Genomic DNA, 21,721 nt, shown 5'->3' with positions numbered 1-21,721 from the left:
TTCAAAGTAGATCTAAGGCCTTTTCTTTGTGTACAGGTCTCCAAATCAGATTTTCATCCAATCTCTTTTGACTAAATACCCATAAAGCAACCTTCTTAAGATTTCCAGCTCTGGTTTCTTTAGAGAAAACCTTCAAGGAAAAACTTGACTTTAAAAGGTTATCCAATTATCCTAGATTTCTAGGAGCTTTCCCCTCAGTCTTTTTGTAGTTGGTCCAAAATTAATTCAACCGCAACTGTTTTGGAGACTCACTTTTATCAAGTCTTGGCAAAACATTTAACTTAGTTTTCAGAGAAACAATGGCTAGCTTTCTTTCTGCCTTCAGACTTCACAGGAGAAGATAACATTTAATTAAGTTTTGTAATTTCCCAAATCTGGCATTCACAGGTTTTGTAGAAAAGCAAAGCATAACTGACTCCTGGCAAGCAAAGAATTTGACTAGTGGGTCAGAGGTACGGAGTCCTACAAGGCAGTAAACTATTGTATCTCAGCCACGGTTATCTGCCTATTTTATATAGAGAATGGAGAATGCTGGGTTAGCTGATGTTTTAAGTAAAAGCCAATTGAGAGTTTCTGCTGTATTCGGTTACTCCGTTATTTCACATGTATTTCATAGATGCTATGAAGTCCATAGCAGTATAGGCAAAGAGAATAAACACTGGTATTTAGAGGTTAAAAAAAAAAGTGGGAAGTGGGGGAAATTAACAAGAAATGCTCTTTATTAATATATTCAAGCTAGTAATAGTGAAGTATTAATTTATCTTGTGAAGTATTAGCTTTACTCTTTATGTTTTCCTTACAAGCTGAGTGAATCTTAACACCAGTGAGAACAAGTAAAACTCCAAAGGACATACCTTGATATAATGTAAACCCGGCCGATTCCTACCTGAAATGTTACACACCCTACAGGAAGGTATTTGCGGTCCTCCAGCATGCTTAGATATTCAGCGACAAGTGCTGCTGAGTGGACCAGGCACTGGGCAGCTTCGGCATGGTTGCTGCGTTCCGAGTGTTTGCCCGCCATGTTCTGCAACCAGGTCAGTCGCAGATCTGGAGAGGTCTGGTAGCCCTTGGCAATTCTAATCGGAAGAGAAATTGTTTTCAATGAGCATTTCCTTCCCAAGCTGGAAGGGAGTTTGGACTGCTCGTTCAGTATTTACCTAGAGAGGTTTCTGTTACTGAACACAACCTATTAAGACAAGTGTTCGAATGGTATGAAAATGTCTTTGAATACGCTTAAAGAAGTAATTGTGGGCCCATGAAATAGCTGACAGCAGTTTTTTGGTAGGGGAACTAAAAAAAAAAAAAAAAAAAAGACATGCCCCTAGTAAGGGAAAACTATGGGAATTTATGTGTTCATTATGGGAATATGAAGAAGTTTCACAGTCAAGAAAAAAAGATTTGTAAGAGTTTTATTGCATGTTTATTTTAAAGAAATATTTGTTTTATTTGTGTCTTTAAAGAACTCTAAAACTATAAAGAGAGGTTCATATGGCAAAGAAGTCTCAAATTTTACTTGCATCTTTCAAGATAGAATAGGAATTAAAGATGTCTCAAATTGTGCTCTTAGGAATATTACATTATAGGCATAGCAATATTTAAAATCAGAAAACTTATTGTTATGGTAAAACAACATGCTGTATTTTCTTCCTAAAGGACTGACTTTTACACTTAAAATATGGGTCTTAGGCCTTCTGCATGAAGTCTAGGGCACAGGATACTAAAGTGTAAATATGTGTCATAACTATTTTTAAAAATCCTCTGTTTCTGAAAAGCAGCATGGAAGAAGTGCATTCTGACTTTTCAATCTACCATCAGAAAATAACTTAAGTAATTCTGGTATGCTTATTCTTTTATCTAATGTTTTCTGTATGTTTTACCAATTTTTTAACTTTTTATTTAAATTCCTGTTAGCTAACATACAGTGTAATATCCGTTTCAAGTGTACAATTGAGTGACGCATCACAAGCGCACTCCTTAATCCCCATCACCTAATCCACCCATTCCCCTGCTCCCACCCCCGTAACCATCAGTTCCGTATAGCTAAGAGTCTGTTTCTTCATTTGTCTCATCTTCCTCTTTTTCCCCTTTGCTCATTTGTTTTGTTTCTTAAATATCACATATAAGTGAAATCATATGGTTTTGTCTTTCTCTGACCGGCTAATTTCACTTAGCATAATACACTCTAGCTCCTTCCATGTTGTTGCAAATGGCAAGATTTCATTCTTTTTCATGGGTCAATGATATTCCATTATATACACACCACATCTTCTTTATCCATTCATCAGTCGACGGATATTGGGCTGCTTCCATAATCTGGCTATTGCAGATAATGCTGCTATAAACATCAGGGTGCATGCATCCCTTCGAATTAGTATTTTTGTATTCTTTGGGCAAATAGCTAGTAGTGCTATTGCTGGATCATAGGGTAGCTCTATTTTTAACTTTACCAATTTAAACCTGTTATACAAAGTATAAGTGAATTAAACAAATGATACCTGTACATTAGATCAATCAACATTTCAGGATCCTCCTGGTGTTCCTTCATTTTAACGGTATCAGAAAGGATCATATGGAGATTGAAAACCAAATCTTGAACCTGCAGCAGAGAATTTTATTTTAAAAAAATTCCTTAGTTATCATTCATTCACAATCATTAAATTAGTTTAAAAGATTATCGGATTAAAAAAAAGAAAGATTATCAGATAAACATCTGAAGATTGCAAAACAAATAAAATGATACTGATATAGTTCTAAAGGATATGGGTATGCTGGGGTATGGGGAGTGAAGGGTAGTAAATTTCATACTAATTCCTCAGCAGGCTGTTTGTTTTGGCTTTTTGTTGTTGTTTTCAGTTCTCTCACCTGGAAACAAATAGAACTAGAAGTAGAAATAAAATACAGGGATGTAGAGGATACAAGAAGAGAATACAAAAGGAAATTCTCTCTTGTTTCTCTTTTTCTGATTCTCTCAAAGGCAGTTTGTAAAAACTTCACTTTTTAAGGCAAATTACTATTTCACTAGTAAGTAGGAATAATAGTTCATCTTAAACAATATTTGTTTATACTGCCTAGGTTTACTATTTGTTCTATTTGTTACAAATTCACAGAATTACATACCAAAGATATTAAGCTTTCCAAGAAGGAAGCATGGCTTATTGAAACAAAATGATTCACCCCATCTATGGTATATGACTTACGGATTGAAAGAAAAGTATAGGTTCCTCCAGTAAAAACCAAAGTTTGAATTAACAATTTGGAAAGTGCCTATTTAGGATCCTGTTTCGATTAATGATCTAAAGAGTCACATTTCTGACCTGATCAGGAAATGTTGTTTCCCTCAATTCCAGATCTTCTTCAGCATATGTCAATATAGTCTTTAGAGAACGTCTTAAGAATTCCTCATTGAAATTTTGAGATGTGCCCACCAAGGACGATAGTGACATGGTTACCTGCATTTTAACCCTGGCGAAGTTCTGTAACAGAGAAATTGTCAGGTAAGCATTTAACATAGAAAAACTTAAAGAAAAAAGTCTACTTTTCATACTTGCTAAAGGAAAAGGTTAGTAAAAAACAAAACAAAACAAAAAAAAAAAAACACCATCCCAAGAAAGATATTTTTAAAAAAGTAATGAAATATGCATATTAAAATCAAATTATTTTAAAACCTTAGAAGACCTAACACTCAGAGTTTTGCTAAGAAAAATATGCCACAAAACAGTGAAAAAAAAAAAAGTCATGTATTAGAATTGAATTAGAAGTTGTGCCTAGGACTTTACATTAATCTGTTTTGAGGTATATATTATAAATAATAAACCATGGTTACACATGAGGTTATAGAGCTTGACCAATATCACAAAATTCTTAAGTGGTAGATGTCTCATCTTTAAACTCCAGCCCATTTCATTAGGTCCATTACCATAATGAAAGTAATTTTAACACACATCATGCATCAAGTAACTTAAAGCAGAATCTTTGGAATGAGGCTTAGTTTACATTCCTCCTTTTTCAGTGTGAATTCATTTCTGTCCCACCATTTCCCACTATGAAACCACTTCTAAGAGGTTAATCAGGGAAAACCTAGTAAATGCCAAATCCAAGATACCTTCTGATCAACATTCTACCTGACATTTCTGTGTATTTAAATGTAATGATTACTTTTTCCTTGAAAATTTCCTGCCTTATTCAGTGGTACCATTTTATCCTGATTTTCCTAAACATATCTACTTCTTTTGGGTTGCCCTTCTTAAATACCAGTATGCCCAAAGATTCTGTCAAGAAACCTCTACATTTGTTATTCTAAATAGCCTCATCCATTTCTTTGGCTTCAATGAGTATAGATATATGTCTAGTTCTTCAGCTCGTATTTCTCTCTAGAGCTCCAGGCCAGTATTTTACTAGATGGCTCCATCTGGATCAATTTTAACACTGCTAATATACCTTCTTTTCCTATTGATTACACAAATGGTACTACTATTCTTGTAGTCATTCGCCCCCCCCCCCCAAAAAAATCTAGCAGTCATCCCTCTGTCACTCTCCCCTCCCGCCTTATCCATACCGTAGATCCAGTCTACACTCCCCCAATCTGTTCCAGTCTAGTCTTCCTCCATCCCCAAGGCCATGGCTAAGGTTTACATCCCCACCATGTATTACTTGGATTACTGAAATAATTTGACAGATCTTATGGCCTTTTTTCTCATAACCCAAGTTTATTTTCCACATAGTATCAGGGAAATTTGTGTAAATTTTTCCAGTCTGAACACATCACTCCTCTCCTAAAATATTCCAATGGCTGTCCACAGCCTTGAGGATAAACTTCAAGTATCTGACTCAGTAAATACATCAAACTATATAGTGGGAGTTGAAAGGACAGTACCAAAACAAGTATCTGCCCTAGGATAGCTTAGCCTAGGCCTTTTCAGTTACAACTTTATCTTTTCCTGTTCTATTCTCTCTTCCAGCCAGAACCATCATGAAGTGCTAAAAGAGTATCTTTCTCTGTTTGCCTGTTTCCTTCTCTTGTCTCCATGACTTTTTAATTATGCATGTGCCATTTTCTTCACCTACAAAGTGCTATCCCCCTATTCATCATTCTGATCGGGCAATTCTTCATCCTTAGTTCAAGCATCTCCTCTTTCTGAAAACCCATCTCTGGGAGCATAAATCATTTTTCTCTGTGCCTACACAGGGCCCTGTGCTTATCTCTCATTATATTAACAATAGCAAACATTTATTCAGCATTTGCTCAGTGCCAGTTATGGTTTTACGTGTTCTACTTAGTATGAATTTATATACCCTCACCACAGAAAGGATACTTCTTGCTATTAGTAGGATCAACATTATCTGTTCAGAGATGAGCTCTGTTTATTCCTTCTCCCACTAGGTGTTAAGCTACTTAAAAAGGGGGGGGAAAAAAAGACTGTCCTTTTCCCTGTGTGTGCCCAATGCCTCCTACAGAACCTAGAACATAATTCAATACCTTGTTTTAATATTGTTGAATACATAAACTATATAAACTACTGCCAGTTTTAAAGTATCTGTTCCTTATTAGAGGTACCACCTGACACTAAGAGGACATATTACCTATTTTTATCCTATTATATAAAGCTTCCCTAAAACAACAATGTATCAAGAAGACTCTATATGTGGTCAAATTTCAGAGACTTTATTTCAAAAGCTAAACAAGATCAATAAAGTAACTGGATTCTTCTGTTCTCAAGTAAGAAACAAGGACTTGGCTTCCAGTTAAAAAGGGACAGTGTGAAATGGCAATTTCCTACTTCTCCTGGATTTTATTTTATTTTTTAGATTTTATTTATTTATTTGACAGACAGAGATCACAAGTAGGCAGAGAGACAGGCAGAGAGAGAGAGGGGGAAGCAGGCTCTCCACTGAGCACAGAGACCAATGCAGGGCTTGATCCCAGGACCCCGGGACCATGACCTGAGCCGAAGGCAGAGGCCTCAACCCACTGAGCCACCCAGGTGCTCCTCTCCTGGATTTTATACAAAAATGAAAGATGAACAGGAAAAAAGTCCACATACTTTATTTTCAGCAAATGAGGAGTCTGATATAATCCATATATTAGAAAAATGAAGAAGGACTGGCACGACAGGTTAAGATAGGATGTAGTTTCAAAAGAAGACAAGGAGAAGAAAGCAAATAGTGAGGGATGCTAGGGCACAGATTTCTGAAATAATGGGAAAATATACTTCTTTTAGATAAGAGACTCACTTTGAAGTCAAAGCTATTTGTCTTGAAAACAAATGAGCTAAAAATCTGGGAAAACTGGATAGAAATGGACTAACCAGAAACTTTAGGAAGTGAGGCAAGATGTATTTACAACAGCAAATTCCCATGAGAAATACATTCCTGAAGGAACGTCCTACAAATACGTGGGCCAAGACAATCCAACTCCTTCTATGTTGAGTGATTAAAAAAGGAAAGATCAGTGAAACTCACCAGACAAAAAACATTTAATAGAAAAATGTTATGAAACAGATGAAAATTCTAATAAAATATTTTGCCATGAATTATAAAACATATGAACTTTAGAAAGGAAAACAAGGCAGAAATAAACTCAAGGAAAGAGCACAAATCAGAGGACATAAAATAGGAGCTTACATGTGTGCTGACACTACTTAAAAAGAAATAGAAAAAAAAGATAAAATTGGAAAAAGAAAGAAAGGATGACCATGGAGAGCACATTAGGTATATAGGACCGAGAAATTCTGAGGAAAAAAAACCACAATAAATAGAAATTTTAAATGTTAAAAAGGAAAAGAGAAAACGATGGGCAAAAAGTAAAGTAAAACAAAACAAAACTAGTAAAGTGAAATAGATCCAACATATGTACAACTGGTAGCTAGCAGAAAAACCCCAAACTCTGGAAGAAAATACTCAATTTTATATTCAAGAAAACTTTCTGAAATAAACTGAAAGTAGATATCATGTATCTGAGAAAATTAACAAAAACCGGTCAATACCATGACACATTCTAGAAAAGGTATTTGATTTTAAATTTAAAGAGAATCCCTTTAGCAACTGGGAGGGGGAAAGTTATTTAAAAGGGAAGGCTTTTAGGCTACCTTTAGGTATCTCTATAACACTATTTAAAACCAGAAGAAAATGGTATTCAAGTAGCTCTTTTTCTTTCTTCTATTATGTGTTTTTTATCTAGTGTGTTTTACTGATCTTTCTCACCAGTCTTTTTTTTTTTTTTTCCATTCAAAGACTAAAGCAAAAAAAACTTCACCACTGTCCTTTAAGTGCAGAAAACAACAATCAAGAACTTGTGAAATATTATTCCCAAGAATTGTCTTGCACAAACAACTACAGGACAATATTTAGCCAAATAAGAGATGATTAAAGCAAAAAAAAAAAAGTAATACAAGATAACAGTTGTGAATATCAATTTACCAAATAAGAGGCAGAGGAGAAATAAATGATGCATAGGCTTTAAATCACCTCTTTCAGTCCAACAAGTGGACCAAAATAGCAAGGATATAGAAAAATAATGTAATTAATACAGTATTTTAACTCAGTACCCTGAAATAAAGAACACTCTTTTGAAGGGCTTGAGTAACACTACACATCCACAGCACAAAAAAGTAGACATAGTTATCTAACATTGTATAATCACAATGAAATAAAACTAAAAATTAACATCCAAACTTTAAAACAAAAAGGGCTGTCAACTCTTTGGATTAAAAATACAAACTGAAACTACAAAATATCTATAAAACAAGAATACTGAAAACATTACATATCAGAAACAATGAGATACCAAAAACAATGCTCAAAGGACAATCCTAGGCCTTAAATACTTATATAAGTAAAAATAAATGAGTTACACATTTGACTGAAAGAAAAAATACTACAAGTGAACAGATTATCAAATAAAACACTTTAATAAAAACATGGCATTCTTCAGACTGGCCCATAATCATAAAATATCAAGCCAAGACATTTAAACCTTTGATTTTCTTTATTAGCATTTTTATTTTACTTACTGGTAATAAGTGAGTTTTCCAAAAGCTCAAGATACATTTACATTCTAAGTTGTGCTACTCTATGTTATCTGTAGTACAGGAAGCAAAACTGGAGACTTAGGTTTTTGTAAGACAGCCGCATAGTAAGAAATACCAAGAAAGTTTAGACTTAAACAAAATGCCATGCTCCCCTCAAAAGACATTTACTAGATATCTGCAGAAGTTATATTCCCTTATAAACCCAGAGATAAATACTCACGTTGCCAATCTCAAAGTTCTGTCTCATGAGGAGGTAGAGTGAGGCGCTGGCATGTGAGCGTATCGTACTGATGCTGCTGCTGCAGTGTCGGAGAAGCCGGAGGCATAAGTCCGCACACTGCTCAGTCTCTTCTTCAAACAAGAGTTCAGGGAACTGTAAAAAACACCACCACACAACAGTAACAACAAAACACCACCAACACGGAACTTCTGAGAAGTTCCAGAGACGTGTTAATATAGCCTGAACTAGAGAGTTGTTAGTATAGCCCAGTTTTTAAAAATGGTAAAGTGCTACTTGCTGATGCTTAATAACGCTTAATAATGTGGACCACAGAGCCAGGCGGATTGGGTCTGAATACTGATTATGTCACTCATTAGCTAGTAGTGTGATGCTGGACAAGTTTTCTCAGCCATAAAATGGGCCTAATGTTATCTACAGAGGATGGTAGGACTATCTGAGATTAGATACTATGCACAAAACAATGTGGTAACCAATATGAAATAATTCTGCAATGTTTTTATTATAAAATGGTATATAAGTAATTCTCACTGGTTAAACCTTCATCGACAGCTCTGCATTCCATATTATTAGATGACTATGATAAAATAGGTACCTTCAAGATTTCAGAATATACCTATTTCCTGGGGGAAATGAACACTGGAAATAAATATTTGCAGCAGCTGAACAAACAAAAGTACCTTCTTTTCCATTCATCATGGGGTAAGTTAATGCCAATGGAATGAACTACTTACACCTTAAATTCTTTAACAAATCAAATTAATAAAGAACAGACAGAATGAGATAAACAGAAAACAAGGAAAGCTCCATATTTAAAATTAGTTATTAATTCTGGGCCCTTCTCCACAACAAAACTATTGTTTTTTAAGCCCAAAAGTGGTTAAGGGTGATCCAAATAAGAAAGAAATTACAAAAGGCAAACAGTAGAAAGAGGCAAAGAAGAATCATACATCTTAGGTTATTATTAAAATTTTAACTATATTAACCAACGAGTGTGTTAGATGATCCTACACAACATAAAGAGAGAAAGCAAAGTCTGATGAAACTGCATGTTCAAAAATGACCTACCTTTGACACCAGGGCTCTTTGTGTAGCAAAGCAGTGTTGTAGATAAACTGCGCTTTGGTTACAGGCCATGCTATGTAGTAGGACTTTCAGGACCCCACCAAGGATGCTCTCTTTGGATTCTGTTACAGAAACTGTCTACAATTTAAAAACAGATGAATAAAATAGAGATGTACCTGCAATTTGGCTAGGGAGACAGAATAGAAGGAAACAGTTTTTAAAAAATAGGAAAAGACCTAGGAGGACTTCAGGGAAAAGCAGCTGATTTGACTAAGGGAAGAACAGGGGAAAAAAAGAATGAATAGAATTTAAGTGAGAAAAAAAGAAAAATTTTTACGAACTACTGATAGTTCAATGTAATTGTATGGCTCAATAAATACTTTGGCACAACCCCAATTTACCAAATCTATACTTTAAATTCCTCATGTGTGTCTTACCTGGACGACAATCTCTAATGTATCCAAAATGATTAGGTTTGCTTCAGTAGCCAGATTTCCATCAATCAGTGCTTCATGCTCAATCTCTGCTCTTGATCTAATACAAAATATTATAAGAAAATACATTTACATAGAACCACTATTCAAAAAAGACTTAAGATACACAGGAAAAAAAAAACAAACTTGGAACTATTTTTCAATACTTGCCTGAAAGAAAAATTGTAAGAGAATACAAAGACAGTATTTTTCACAACAAGAAGTGTTTTCTTTTTGTCAACCAAGTCAATACAGACTTTCTCACCCCATTCAGTCCCACAATACCACTGAAAGCATAAATATTTAGCTTTCAGATGTTTGCTACAGGAGGACACTGTTTTATTCTGAACAGCACTGACACTAGGTGGTGCTACGGGGGCTTAAATGTAGGGCTGCTTCAAGTAAAGCAACCCTCAAATGTTTAGAATTCATCTTACCATTTCAAGGATTTTCAATTTATTTATTTAAGATAAAAGTACTTATTTTTTTCTAAAGCATCTAAATTTTCAGTATTTTTTTTTAAGATTTTATTTATTTATTTGACAGACAGATCACAAGTAGGCAGAGAGGCAGACAGAGAGAGAAGGGAGGAAGCAGGTTCCCTGCTGAGCAGAGAGCCCCATGTGGGGCTCAATCCCAGGACGCTGGGATCATGACCTGAGCCGAAGGCAGCGGCTTTAACCCACTGAGCCACCCAGGCGCCCTAAATTTTCAATATTTTTGTATCAAAAATACAAAAAATTTTCCTACAAATATTCTGATACAGAAAACAACTGAACTCTTCCCTAAAACGCTGGACTGAATCACTCATTAGAAATAAAACAAGTTGATGCAACAAAGTAGTTTACTTAAACTAAAATACTTGTTTATTGGTAATACATATATGGAAACTATATTATACCAACGTAGACAAAACACATAAATCAAGGTGGAATTACAAGAACATATTAAACGCCAACTTTTCCAAGTTTCTGGATGTTCAAGCCTCTGAGTCTTTATTACTAGCACTTCGAACAGTACATGAATTTACATTTTATAAGTGAAAAAATTTTTTAAAGATTTATTTATTTGAGAGAAAGTAAGTGAGAGAGAGACAGCATGAGTGGGGGGAGGAGTAAAGGAAGGAGCAGAGGGAGAAGCAGACCCCCTGCTGAGCAGAGAGCCCTGATGCAATGTGGGCTCCGATCCCAGGACCCTGAGATCATGACTGGAGCTGAAAGCTGATGTTTAACCAACTGAGCCACCCAGGTGCCTCTTATAAATGAAATTTAAGGAGAAAATACAACATAAAATTAAATTGGGAAATACATATATAATAATCAAATTTAAAATTCCTGTAAGATTTTGTTTAGAAACATGACAATAACATCATCGCTTAAACAAAAAGAATCAGGAAAACACCACCATCACCACTACCACCACCAACAAAAGCTTCCTTGAAACACAGAGAAATGCAGAGAAAACACATTATACAAATGCAAAAGGAAGCAATATAGTATAATACCTCTCTGCTCTGTGAATTCTAAAAAACAAAACACATCTGGAAAAATAATAAAAAAAAATGGACCTGGACAAAGAGAGAAAAGCAGACATACTTAAAGCTTAAGAACTGTTAAATGTTTATACTGAATTCAAAACCTGCTATGGTCTGAATATTTGTGTCCCTGCAAAATTCATGTGTTGAAAATCTAATGCCCAAGACAATGCTACTAGCAGGCGGGGCATTTGGAAGGTGATTAGGTCCTCAGGGTAGAACCTTCTTGAATGGTATCAGTGCCTTTATGCAAAAGGCTCAGCGAGTTTGCTTGCCCTTCCATCATCCAAGAACACAGCAAGAAGTCTGTAATCCAGGGGTACCTGGCTGGCTCAGCTGGTTGAGCATCTGACTCTTGATTTTGGCTCAGGTCATGATCTCAGGGTCCTGGGATAAAACCTTGTGTTGGTCTCCATGCTCAAGTCTACTTCAGGATTCTTCTCCCTCTCCCTCACTCTCTCACACTAAATAAATGAATAAATAAATAAATCTTTTTAAAAGGGAAAAAAAGTCTGTAACCCAGATGAGGGCTTTCTCTAGACATCAAATCTGATAATATCATTATCTTGAACTTCCCAGCCACCAGAAAGGTCAGAAATAAATTTCTGTTGTTTATAAGCAATGCAATGTGTTTTATTGTGTTATAGCAGCCTGAAGAGACTAAGACAGTTTCTTGTAATCCAAACTCTCATCTATATGGAACCGAGTCTGTGACTTGCTCTTTGCTGGCTTATACAAGGCAGTCTTTCCTATGGCTTATGATGTCACTGTGTGTGAGCTAATATTTCTGCAAGTTTATCTGTGAAAATCCTCCACAGCCTGGTCACAAGATGGTTATCACATAGGATGACCAAGTATCCCGATTTACTTTAGGACAGGACTGAGGGACTCCCTGGGATACCAACGTGGGTGTACTGTGCAAACTTGAATGAGTTGGTCACCATATTCTCAGAGTTTCTTGGGTGAGTCAAGGTACTTGAGGGCTAACCTGTAATTACAAATACTCAAGAGAAAAATTTTAGCCCCTTGACTCAATGTTGTTTCATGCCAAGCAATTTTACCTGCGGTCACCTAGCCAGTGAGAAGAGTTTATTTCTAGCTTCCCATACACTGAAGGTATAGCCTTCTGGGATCCCAGAGCCAGGGAAGTACATTTTTAATTGTTTTTGGCAGTAGGGTCAGTTAGAGAACTGATTTATCTCATGCTAGAAACAGAAGACCTGGAGTATTTTGTCTTTCTTCAATTAAATTTTAAGCTCCAAGAGGGTGAAGATTAGCTTCCTAATTGTTGATGACATGGAAATATTTAGTGTGACTCCCAAAACATATTCAGAAATTGTTGCAGACTATATTTCAAAAGAAGATATTTAGAGACAATTGTTGGAAACAAAATGGGTAACATTCTCCTTTACTATACCACATGAAAAATTCTTCCCTCAAATGTTTTTTTAATCTAAAATTTAAAAACTAAATATAAGTATTTTGTTGTCTAAGATTTGAACACCTAATATATTTAAAAAAAAAAAAGCTCACTAAAATTAGTGATTTTCCTCCTGCATTTGAAATCCAAAAAGCCCATCAGTAACATAAAATAGAAGGTTATATTACTTGTCAAGCTTCTCAGTGTTTTGACGCCAGTGAGTCATATCCTTTCTCCACCTCAAATTTTCTTGACTTCCAAAGGCACTTCCAGATGGGCTTCTCTCTGTCAAATAAATTTCAAAACCATTTTTAAAATGTTATTTCATTTGGACAACCTATATGCATATTTGCAAGTATACAAGAAATACTGTACAATGCCAACTTTATACATAGCCAAATCTTCAGCACAAGTAGAACACTAGTACTTTTTATTAAAACTTCTTTACAGCAGTTACAGAAGAAATACACTTGTTACATGTAATATTAAAAAACAAACTCCCTTTTATTATAAGCAAACCTTCTTAACACTGATTTTTTTTCAAAACCTAAACCATGGCTTGTAAGGCCCTATGTGATAAGACCTTACTCTCCCTCCCGCCTAAACCACCACAGTTATTGTGTGTGTGTTCTCTGTGTACGTACAGTCTCCCTCTACATGTTCCTGACTGAGGACCTCTGCAGTGGCCATTGTTCCTCTCATGTATTATTCTTCCCACAAATTTTCACAGGCCAGTTATTCATCACCTCCACAGAAATGTCTTCCCCAACTCCCCCACACTTTTTTTTCTTTTTTTCATGATTTTATTTATTAATTTGAGAGAGAGAGCACAAGCAGGGAGGAGCAGCAGAAGGAGAGGGAGAAGTGGGATCCCAGCTGAGCAAGGAGCCCGACGTGGGGCTCGATCCCAGGACCCTGAGATCATGACCTGAGCCAAAGGCAGAGGTATAACCCACTGAGCCACCCGGGCAGCCTTCTCCAACACTTCCTTTCCTTTTAATTGGCTTTATTTCTCTCCACAGCCCTTATGATCACAAGACTATAAGCTATTTAAGAATGGAGAATATGCCTATTTTGTTCACCCCTTTATGTTCGGGGTTGACAATGTGTCTGGCAATACTGAGAGTTCAACAAGTTTTTGTTTAATATATAAACAAAATAAGAAGGATTCCTAAAGTAATTACTCCCTTTGGTCCACAGAACGCAGGATGGGAGAAAGTTGGGGGCTTTCTCCCAAGGTTTCTGGGATGGAAAGCAGCCTGAATGCTGGGGGCTCCTATAAAGGGTAGCAGCAATAGAACTGGTTTGTACAAATCCAGCAGAAATGAAGAAGCCATTTAGAATTGTGAGAGATACACACTTAAATGATAGAATCAGCCATGATTTCAGTTTAAATAGAAAACTAGTGCTCCTTTTTGAAAAACCCAAGACTTAAAATTGGTTGGGAGGATGGGGGAAAAAAAAGTAAAAATTCAGAGTTCACCCAGGCACCCCAAGAACTTCAATTTAAAAAAAAAAAGACTGACATATAGCATTATATTAGAGTCAGATGCATAATGATTCAATATATGTATACATTATTAAATGATCACTACTATAAATATAGTTAACATCCATCACCAATGGATGCATCATCATGCACTGTAATTTTTTTATGATGACAACTTAAGACATACTCCCTTAGTAACTTTCAAACATACCATGAAGTATTATTAACTGTAGGCACCACACTGTACATTACATCCCTAGTACTTACATGTTTTACAACCAGAAGTCTATACCGGTTGACCTCCTCCACCTATACTGCCCATACCCTGCCCCACACTCAGGGCAACCACCTATCTGTTCTCTGTATCTATGAGTTTATTCACTTATTTATTTTAGATTCTACATAGAGAACTTCAGTTCTTATATTCATACAAAGAAAGCTGTCCTAAGGCCACAGGCTTTAAAAACGTAACATACTGTTAACAGTGCCACTCTCTCTGACATTAAACCTTAGAAAGAACTGTAGTATAATATACAGAACTACATTGGCAGTCAAAAGAGCCTGGTTTTGTCCCTTAGTTTATGACCTTAGGCAAGTTATTTACCTCTGGTGAGTTTCATTTTCTTTAACTTAAAGGTAAGGATAATCATTCATTAGATTTTGGTGAAAATTAATGACCTAAATAAGAGTTAATTATCATGCTTTCATAGAGGGTTGTTGTATGTAATAAAGGAGTTAAAAGAAAATGTGTTAAGTATACTGTAGACTGTATATAAACAAAAAGTGAAAAAAAAATGGTGCTTTTAATTCTAAAGGCAAAGGTTTTATATTCTTATGAAATTCCAAACATACAGGATAGCATATAAAAGATATTTAAGTTTACACAGATAAATGATATTTATGTGTTTATGTGTTTATCTGTGTTTATGGCCTATCAGAAACATTAAAAATATTCATGTAAATGTGCAATATACATTGAACTATTAGCTTGTGTCATATACACAGAGGACTAAGCCACGTCCCTGACCTTAAGGAGCTCTCAGCAACACTATTATTTGTCAGTTTAGAATTTATGAAATGTTTACACATAGAGTCACTACAATGATGATAAGATCAGTTAGCTAAACTACCTTTTAAGTTCTCAAAACAATCACAAGTGGATGAGGAAAAGGAAAGTGAGATTAAGTGGTTTGGCCAAGGTTATATGGCTAATGAATACCAGTATCTGGGATTAGAAACAGACCTCAAATGCTACTAACCTGTTTCTCTCCCTGATAAATTCGAGTCTGATGGACAATATATTTCCCTTAAATACAGGGTATATGAACTTATTGTGCCAAACAGGAAGTTTTTAAGAGTAAAAAGTGATGCTATGTAGAAAGTATGGCACTAAAACTGAACTGTTAAGGTCCATTATGGACTTTGGGTGATAATGATGTCTCAGTGCTGGTTCAGTACCAAGTTTAACAAGTCACCACTCCGGCAGGGGATGTCGACAGTGGGGATGGCAATGCATGCGTGTTAGGGAGTATATGGGAAATCTCTGTATTGTTAGCTCAGTTTTGCTGTGAACCTAAAACTGCTTTTAAGAAGTCTCAAAAAGGGGAGGGGGTGCTATTAATAATTACACAGGGTAACAGGGATAAACTGGGACTCTCCAGAATAAATCAGGAAATATGTTCACCCTATTTAGAACTCTAAGTTGAATTCTTACAGTGAAGTGGTTCCTCAAGTTAATGCACCATTTCATTTAAAACACTTTTTAAGGGGTGCCTGGGTGGCTCAGTTGGTTAAGCATCCAACTCCTGATTTCGGCGCTGGTCATGATCTCACGGTTGTGAGATCAAGCCCTATATCAGGCTGCAGGTGTGGAGCCTGCTTAAGATTCTCTCTGTCCTCCCTCTGCTCCTCACCCCCCTTCCTCTCTAAAGCAAACAAAACACTTTAAAAACACTTTAAAAAGTGTAGAATTTTTGAAGACTTGCAACAATGATCACTATAATATACAGTTCAAGGAAATTGAAAAAATTCTCACCAGAAGGAGAAGCTACTGTGTACGTACCAAGCTGTCCTCGACTTCGGCGCACCATTTCTTGCCTAGCACCTATGCTCCCAAGGATAGCTTCTTCAAGCTTTGCTCTCATGTCTTTTGATTTCTTAAAGGTCAAACTATTCATTCTTTCAAACACTTTCTTTCCCTAAAATTTAAACATTAGAAAAGAAGAGACATTGAGGAAATTTTCTTCTTCCCTTTCCATGTGATGGTTGCTTTCTCATTCTTCCGTGCAATGGCACAGTGATCACTTACTTTGTACTCAAAGCAAGATACGCAGAGATAAAGCAAATCTAGTAGCCGGTTTAGCTGCAGGACTGAGAGATCTGTAAACCACTTTTGTAGAACTGTCTCATCTGCATTCTTGAGAACCCAAAGTAGACAGATCAAAAGGCTCCGACTGGATTCTGCCGAAAAGGTAGTGTGTTGCCTGCCGCTCTGAAAATAAAGAACAGTAGGATGAGACAGATTGATCAATGGCCCTTTCTTTTGTGGGGTTGTCAGGTGTTTTCTGCTAAATGCAATAAAACAAAAATTGCTGAAAAAAGCAAGTATTTAAAAAGAACCATCTGAGGGACACCATTTGGGTAGCTCAGTCAGTTAAGCATCTGCTTTCAGTTTGGGTCATGATGTCAAGAGTCCTGGGATCAAGAACCACCTCGGGCTCCCTGCTCAGTGGGGAACCTGCTTCTCCTTCTCCCTCTGTCCCCCCCAACTTGTGAGAGGTGCATTCTCTCACTTTTGTTCTCTCTCAGCCAAATAAAATCTTAAAAAAAATAATAAACCCACCATTTGATTTAGACAATACTTGAATAAGCCACAAAGAACCTTAAACTTCAGGTCCTGAGGTTTAATAAACTTTTCCTGGCATTGAAAGATTGTTTTAATTTATGGTAGGGTTTCCAGTAGACAATAAATAAACGTTAATAGAAAACATCAAGGGAAAAAGCTAAAAGATCCTACTATTAAAACTGATGTATCTATTCTCATCATGTCTGATATAATAGGGTAAATGGAAAAAAGCATTCAGTAAAAGTGATGTAAGAATAGAAAGTAGTAACAAAATGTTTATCAGGTTTAGAGAACCACAGTTTCCTCTCAAGGGCCACTGTTAGAGCAGATAAGGTGAAGGTGCTATTTTCAGTCTTTGGTCTGCATTACTATATAGTATGTGAACTATAAGGGAAAAACTAACAAAAACTTGTCTACAAAGCCATTTGTTCCAAATTTATTCTGCTCCAGTCATCATGCTAAGCTCTCTCCTTACGTTATTTCATTTAGTCCTCCAACAATATTACCAAGCAGCTTGTATCATCTCAGTTTTACAAACAAGAATACAGGATGATGATAATGATGACGATGATGACAAAACACAACAAAATTTGCAATGTACTAGACTCTATGCTAATCATTTCTTCTTACTTAATGCTCACAATGATTTTAGGAGTTGGTACTGACTATTGCTATTTCTAGATTACAGGTAAGGAAATGAAAAGCTAGAGAGTAAACCAGGATTTTAGTTCAGGTTAACCAGACACTAAATCTTATATTCTTCACCATTATACTACATTCTAATATTTCTAATTTCTAATTTCTACATTCTAATATTTGGTGAAGTAAACATACTAAATAAGAAGAAGAAAGCAGGGGTACCTGGGTGGCTCAGTGGGTTAAAGCCTCTGCCTTCGGCTCAGGTCATGATCCCAGGGTCCTGGGATCGAGCCCCACATCAGGCTCTCTGCTCAGCGGGGAGCCTGCTTCCCTTCCTCTCTCTCTCTCTCTCTCTGTCTGCCTCTCTGCCTACTTGTGATCTCTCTCTCTCTGTCAAATAAATAAATAAAATCTTAAAAAAAAAAAAGAAGAAAGCAGTGGAAGAGATGCTGAGAGGAAAACATGGAGGAAAGCTGAACATACTTAACTGCTGGGGTCATGATCTCAACCACTACCCTAATCACTCTGCTGTCCGGGATGATGAAAATGAGGTCAGTCAACTCTCGTAAGATGCTTATTGCTCTGTGCCCTTCACTGTACTGAACACTTTATGCATATGAACTTATTTATCCCTTGCACCCACCCAAAGAGATAAATATTATTACGTAACCCATCTTATAGACCAGAAAACCAAGACACTGAGAAGTATTTCGTACATGTATTTTGCAGTAAATACCAGGACTGAGATTCAAATGCAGAAAGAGTGCTCCAGAGAGAGACTGAGCAGTTTTCTATGTTCATTGCCTCTCACGGATGCATGCACATGTAAATGAATCACCTACATAAATTCACTGAACCAAATTACACAATAACCAAATTAAGAGCCCAATGGTTTGGTTTAATGTAATATTAGATACAGTTAGAAGAAACGAATAAACTGGAAGATAGATCAAAAGAAACAACCTAGCACGAAGCACAGGTCAACAAAAAGATGGACTACACAGAACAAGAGGAGACACAGAGGATAGGATAAAGAGGACTAACAGATGTTGAACTGGGTTACAAAAAGAGGAGAGACAGAATGGAGGAGAGGACATATTTGGGCACATAATAGTTGAGAATTTCATAGAACTAAAGAAAGATGCTGAACCACTGATTTAAGAAGCCCCCAAAATACCAAGCAGAATAAATAAATAAATTTTTAAAACTAGATGGAAGAGTGAAACCACAGAAGATCAGTTCTAAGGAGGATATCATAAAGAAGAGGGGGAAATATCAGCAATGGAAATGAGAAGACAGTAGAAACAATGACATTAGCATGCTGGAACAAAACAGGAAACTCAGATGCTCTTTCAAAAAACAAAAACAAAAACCTTAAGAATGAAGGTCACACATTTTTCAAGGAAACAGAGTTCATCACCATCGAACAGGAAATTCTAAAGGGTATTTCACAAAGAAGAAAAATATTTCTTATGAACAGTCACAAATTTAGGAGAAGAGGAAATACAGTGATGAACACATGAACAAATCTAAATGATAATTAAATTTATACAGCCACAAAAGTAACAACAATTTTTTTGAGGCTTAATGATATATACAATTAAAAATGCCTGGAAAAAAAAAAAGTGCCTGAAAATAACATTTAAGTAGGGATTCTCCCTACTTAAAAAGTAGGGATAACTCCCTACTTAAAAAAGGTAAATTAAAAAAATTGAAAAAAAAAGGTAAATAAATATGCAACCTTTTCTGAGAGCCTTCTATTAACCAATGTGAAAGTAAATGGAATGATTGGAGTGGAATTTAATTTAAGGAAGCGCACTGTAGTTGTAATACAATCACGAAAAGAATACAAACAGAATGTATAACTTTCAAACTAGCAGAAAAGAAAATGTAGAATGAGGAAAAAATGGAAGTAGAAAAAAAAAAAGAAAATAAGGAGACAGAAGGAATGGGATAATACGAAGTGACATTAAAATGTTAAGTACAGGGGCGCCTGGGTGGCTCAGTGGGATAAAGCCTCTGCCTTCAGCTCAGGTCATGATCCCAGGGTCCTGGGATCGAGCCCCGCATCGGGCTCCCTGCTCAGTGGGGAGCCTGCTTCCCCGCCCCCCCCACCCCCACAACTTCCATCTGCCTGTCTCTCTGCCTACTTGTGATGTCTGTCTGTCAAATAAATAAATAAAATCTTTAAAAAAATGTTAAGTATATTAAATTCATATTAAATTTAGTTACACTAAATTAAATGATTTCAAAAACTCTACTGAGACAAAAATAAACAGATTTTAAAAATTTAAGACAAAATCTAACTACATGCTATTTATAAAAGACATCTAAAACATAAATTTCAAACATTTAAAACACAAGAAAAAATGCTGAAAGTAAAGGATGGAAAAACTCGTATCTCAGAAGAAACCTAGCATAACTAAACTAATATACAAAGTAGACTTGAAGGTTAAAAAAAAGTATTACAGTTCACTTTGATAAAAGATGAAATCCATAAAAAAACATAATTTAAAATTAGGTATTTCATAATAAGGCCTCAAATGAAACTAAACCTGACAAAATGACAAGTTATTAAAAAACCATGACTATAGTGGGGTATTAGAATAAGCAGACAGAATTCAGAAAAAAAAACCCAAAGGTTTAAACAGTTAAGATTAACAAATTGGAAATATTAGGTGTAATGGACAAATACAGAACAATGAAGACTATGCATTTTCTTTCTTTTTTTTTTTAAATTAATTTATTTGACAGAGAGAGATCACAAGTAGGCAGAGAGGCAGGCAGAGAGAGGAGGAAACAGGCTCCCTGCTGAGTAGAGAGCCCGATGCGGAGCTTGATCCCAGGACCCTGAGATCATGACCTGAGCCGAAGGGAGAGGCTTTAACCCACTGAGCCACCCAGGCACCCAAGACTATGCATTTCCAAATACATGAGCTATTTGCAAAAACTCACTATATACAAGACCATAAAAACCAGTTGCCACAAATATAACAAAATGAAATTATACAAAGTTCTTTGATTATGAAATCAGGCCAAAATCAGAAGCATAGGATCATGAGAAATTTTCCTATGGCCACACACACACACGCACACACATTTTGTGGGGAGTACAGAGGGAGAGGGAGAGAGCAATTTTTTTTTAATTTTTAAAAATAATTTAATTTATTTATTTGAGAGAGAGAGAGAGAGAGAGAGAGAGAGAGCGTGCGCAAAAGCAGACAGAGTAGCAGGGAGAGGGAGAAGCAGGCTCCTTGCTGGGGCTCAATCCCAGGACCCTGGGATCACGACCTCAGCCAACGGCACTTGCCCAACCAAATGAGCCAAGAGGGCAAATTTTAAGCAAGCTCCACATTCTGCCAGTGCGGAGCGTACACAGGGCTTGATCTCACAACCCTGAGATCATGACCTGAGCCAAAATCAAAAGCTGGACGCTTATCTGACTGAGCTACCCAGGCACCTCACCTTATGATTAGAATTATTAAAAATTTTTTATTCAAATTCAATTTAATAAACACATACTGTATTATCAGTTTTAGGGGTAGAATATAGTGATGCATCAGTTACATACAACACCCAGTGATCATTATCATTATCTTTATCATGTCCTCCTTAATGTTCATTACCTAATTACCCTATCCCTCTGTCCACCTTCCCTCCAACAACACTCAGTTTGTTTTCAAGTGTTAAAAGTTTCTTACGGTTTTGCCTCCCTCTTTGTTTTCGTATTATTTTCCCCCTCCCTTCCCCTATGTTCATCTGTTTTGTTTCTTAAATTCCACATGAGTGAAGTCATATGGTATTTGCCTTTCTCTGACTTATTTTGCTTAGCATAATACCCTCTAGTTCCATTTGCATGATTTCATTCTTTTTGATGGCTCAGTAATATTCCAGTGTGTGTGTGTGTATGTGTGTACATACCGCTTCTTTATCCATTCATCTGTCGATATACAGATGGGCTCTTTCCTTAGTTTGGCTATTGTGGACA

The 21,721-nt window shown here is 36.2% G+C and overlaps 1 protein-coding gene across 2 annotated transcripts in view; it reads right to left on the bottom strand.

Annotated features, from left to right (window-relative positions):
* The window catches only part of DOCK7 (dedicator of cytokinesis 7), a 220,360-nt gene that overhangs the window by 32,914 nt on the left and 165,725 nt on the right, over window positions 1-21,721 (bottom strand). For both annotated transcript variants that reach the window (XM_080800321.1, XM_080800322.1), the window contains 9 exons: window positions 16,558-16,740; window positions 16,312-16,447; window positions 12,949-13,045; window positions 9,771-9,867; window positions 9,337-9,471; window positions 8,251-8,403; window positions 3,318-3,476; window positions 2,499-2,599; window positions 887-1,079 (listed from right to left, as the gene is read on the bottom strand). In XM_080800321.1, coding sequence (XP_080656447.1) covers window positions 887-1,079; window positions 2,499-2,599; window positions 3,318-3,476; window positions 8,251-8,403; window positions 9,337-9,471; window positions 9,771-9,867; window positions 12,949-13,045; window positions 16,312-16,447; window positions 16,558-16,740 — 1,254 coding nt within the window. The remainder of the gene's footprint in view (window positions 1-886; window positions 1,080-2,498; window positions 2,600-3,317; window positions 3,477-8,250; window positions 8,404-9,336; window positions 9,472-9,770; window positions 9,868-12,948; window positions 13,046-16,311; window positions 16,448-16,557; window positions 16,741-21,721) is intronic.

This window comes from Martes martes, assembly GCF_963455335.1.
Source record: "Martes martes genome assembly, chromosome: 4".
Taxonomy (NCBI): Eukaryota; Metazoa; Chordata; class Mammalia; order Carnivora; family Mustelidae; genus Martes; species Martes martes.
The sequence above is the reverse complement of the archived record's forward strand: the minus strand, read 5'-3'. Positions and strand labels throughout refer to the sequence as shown.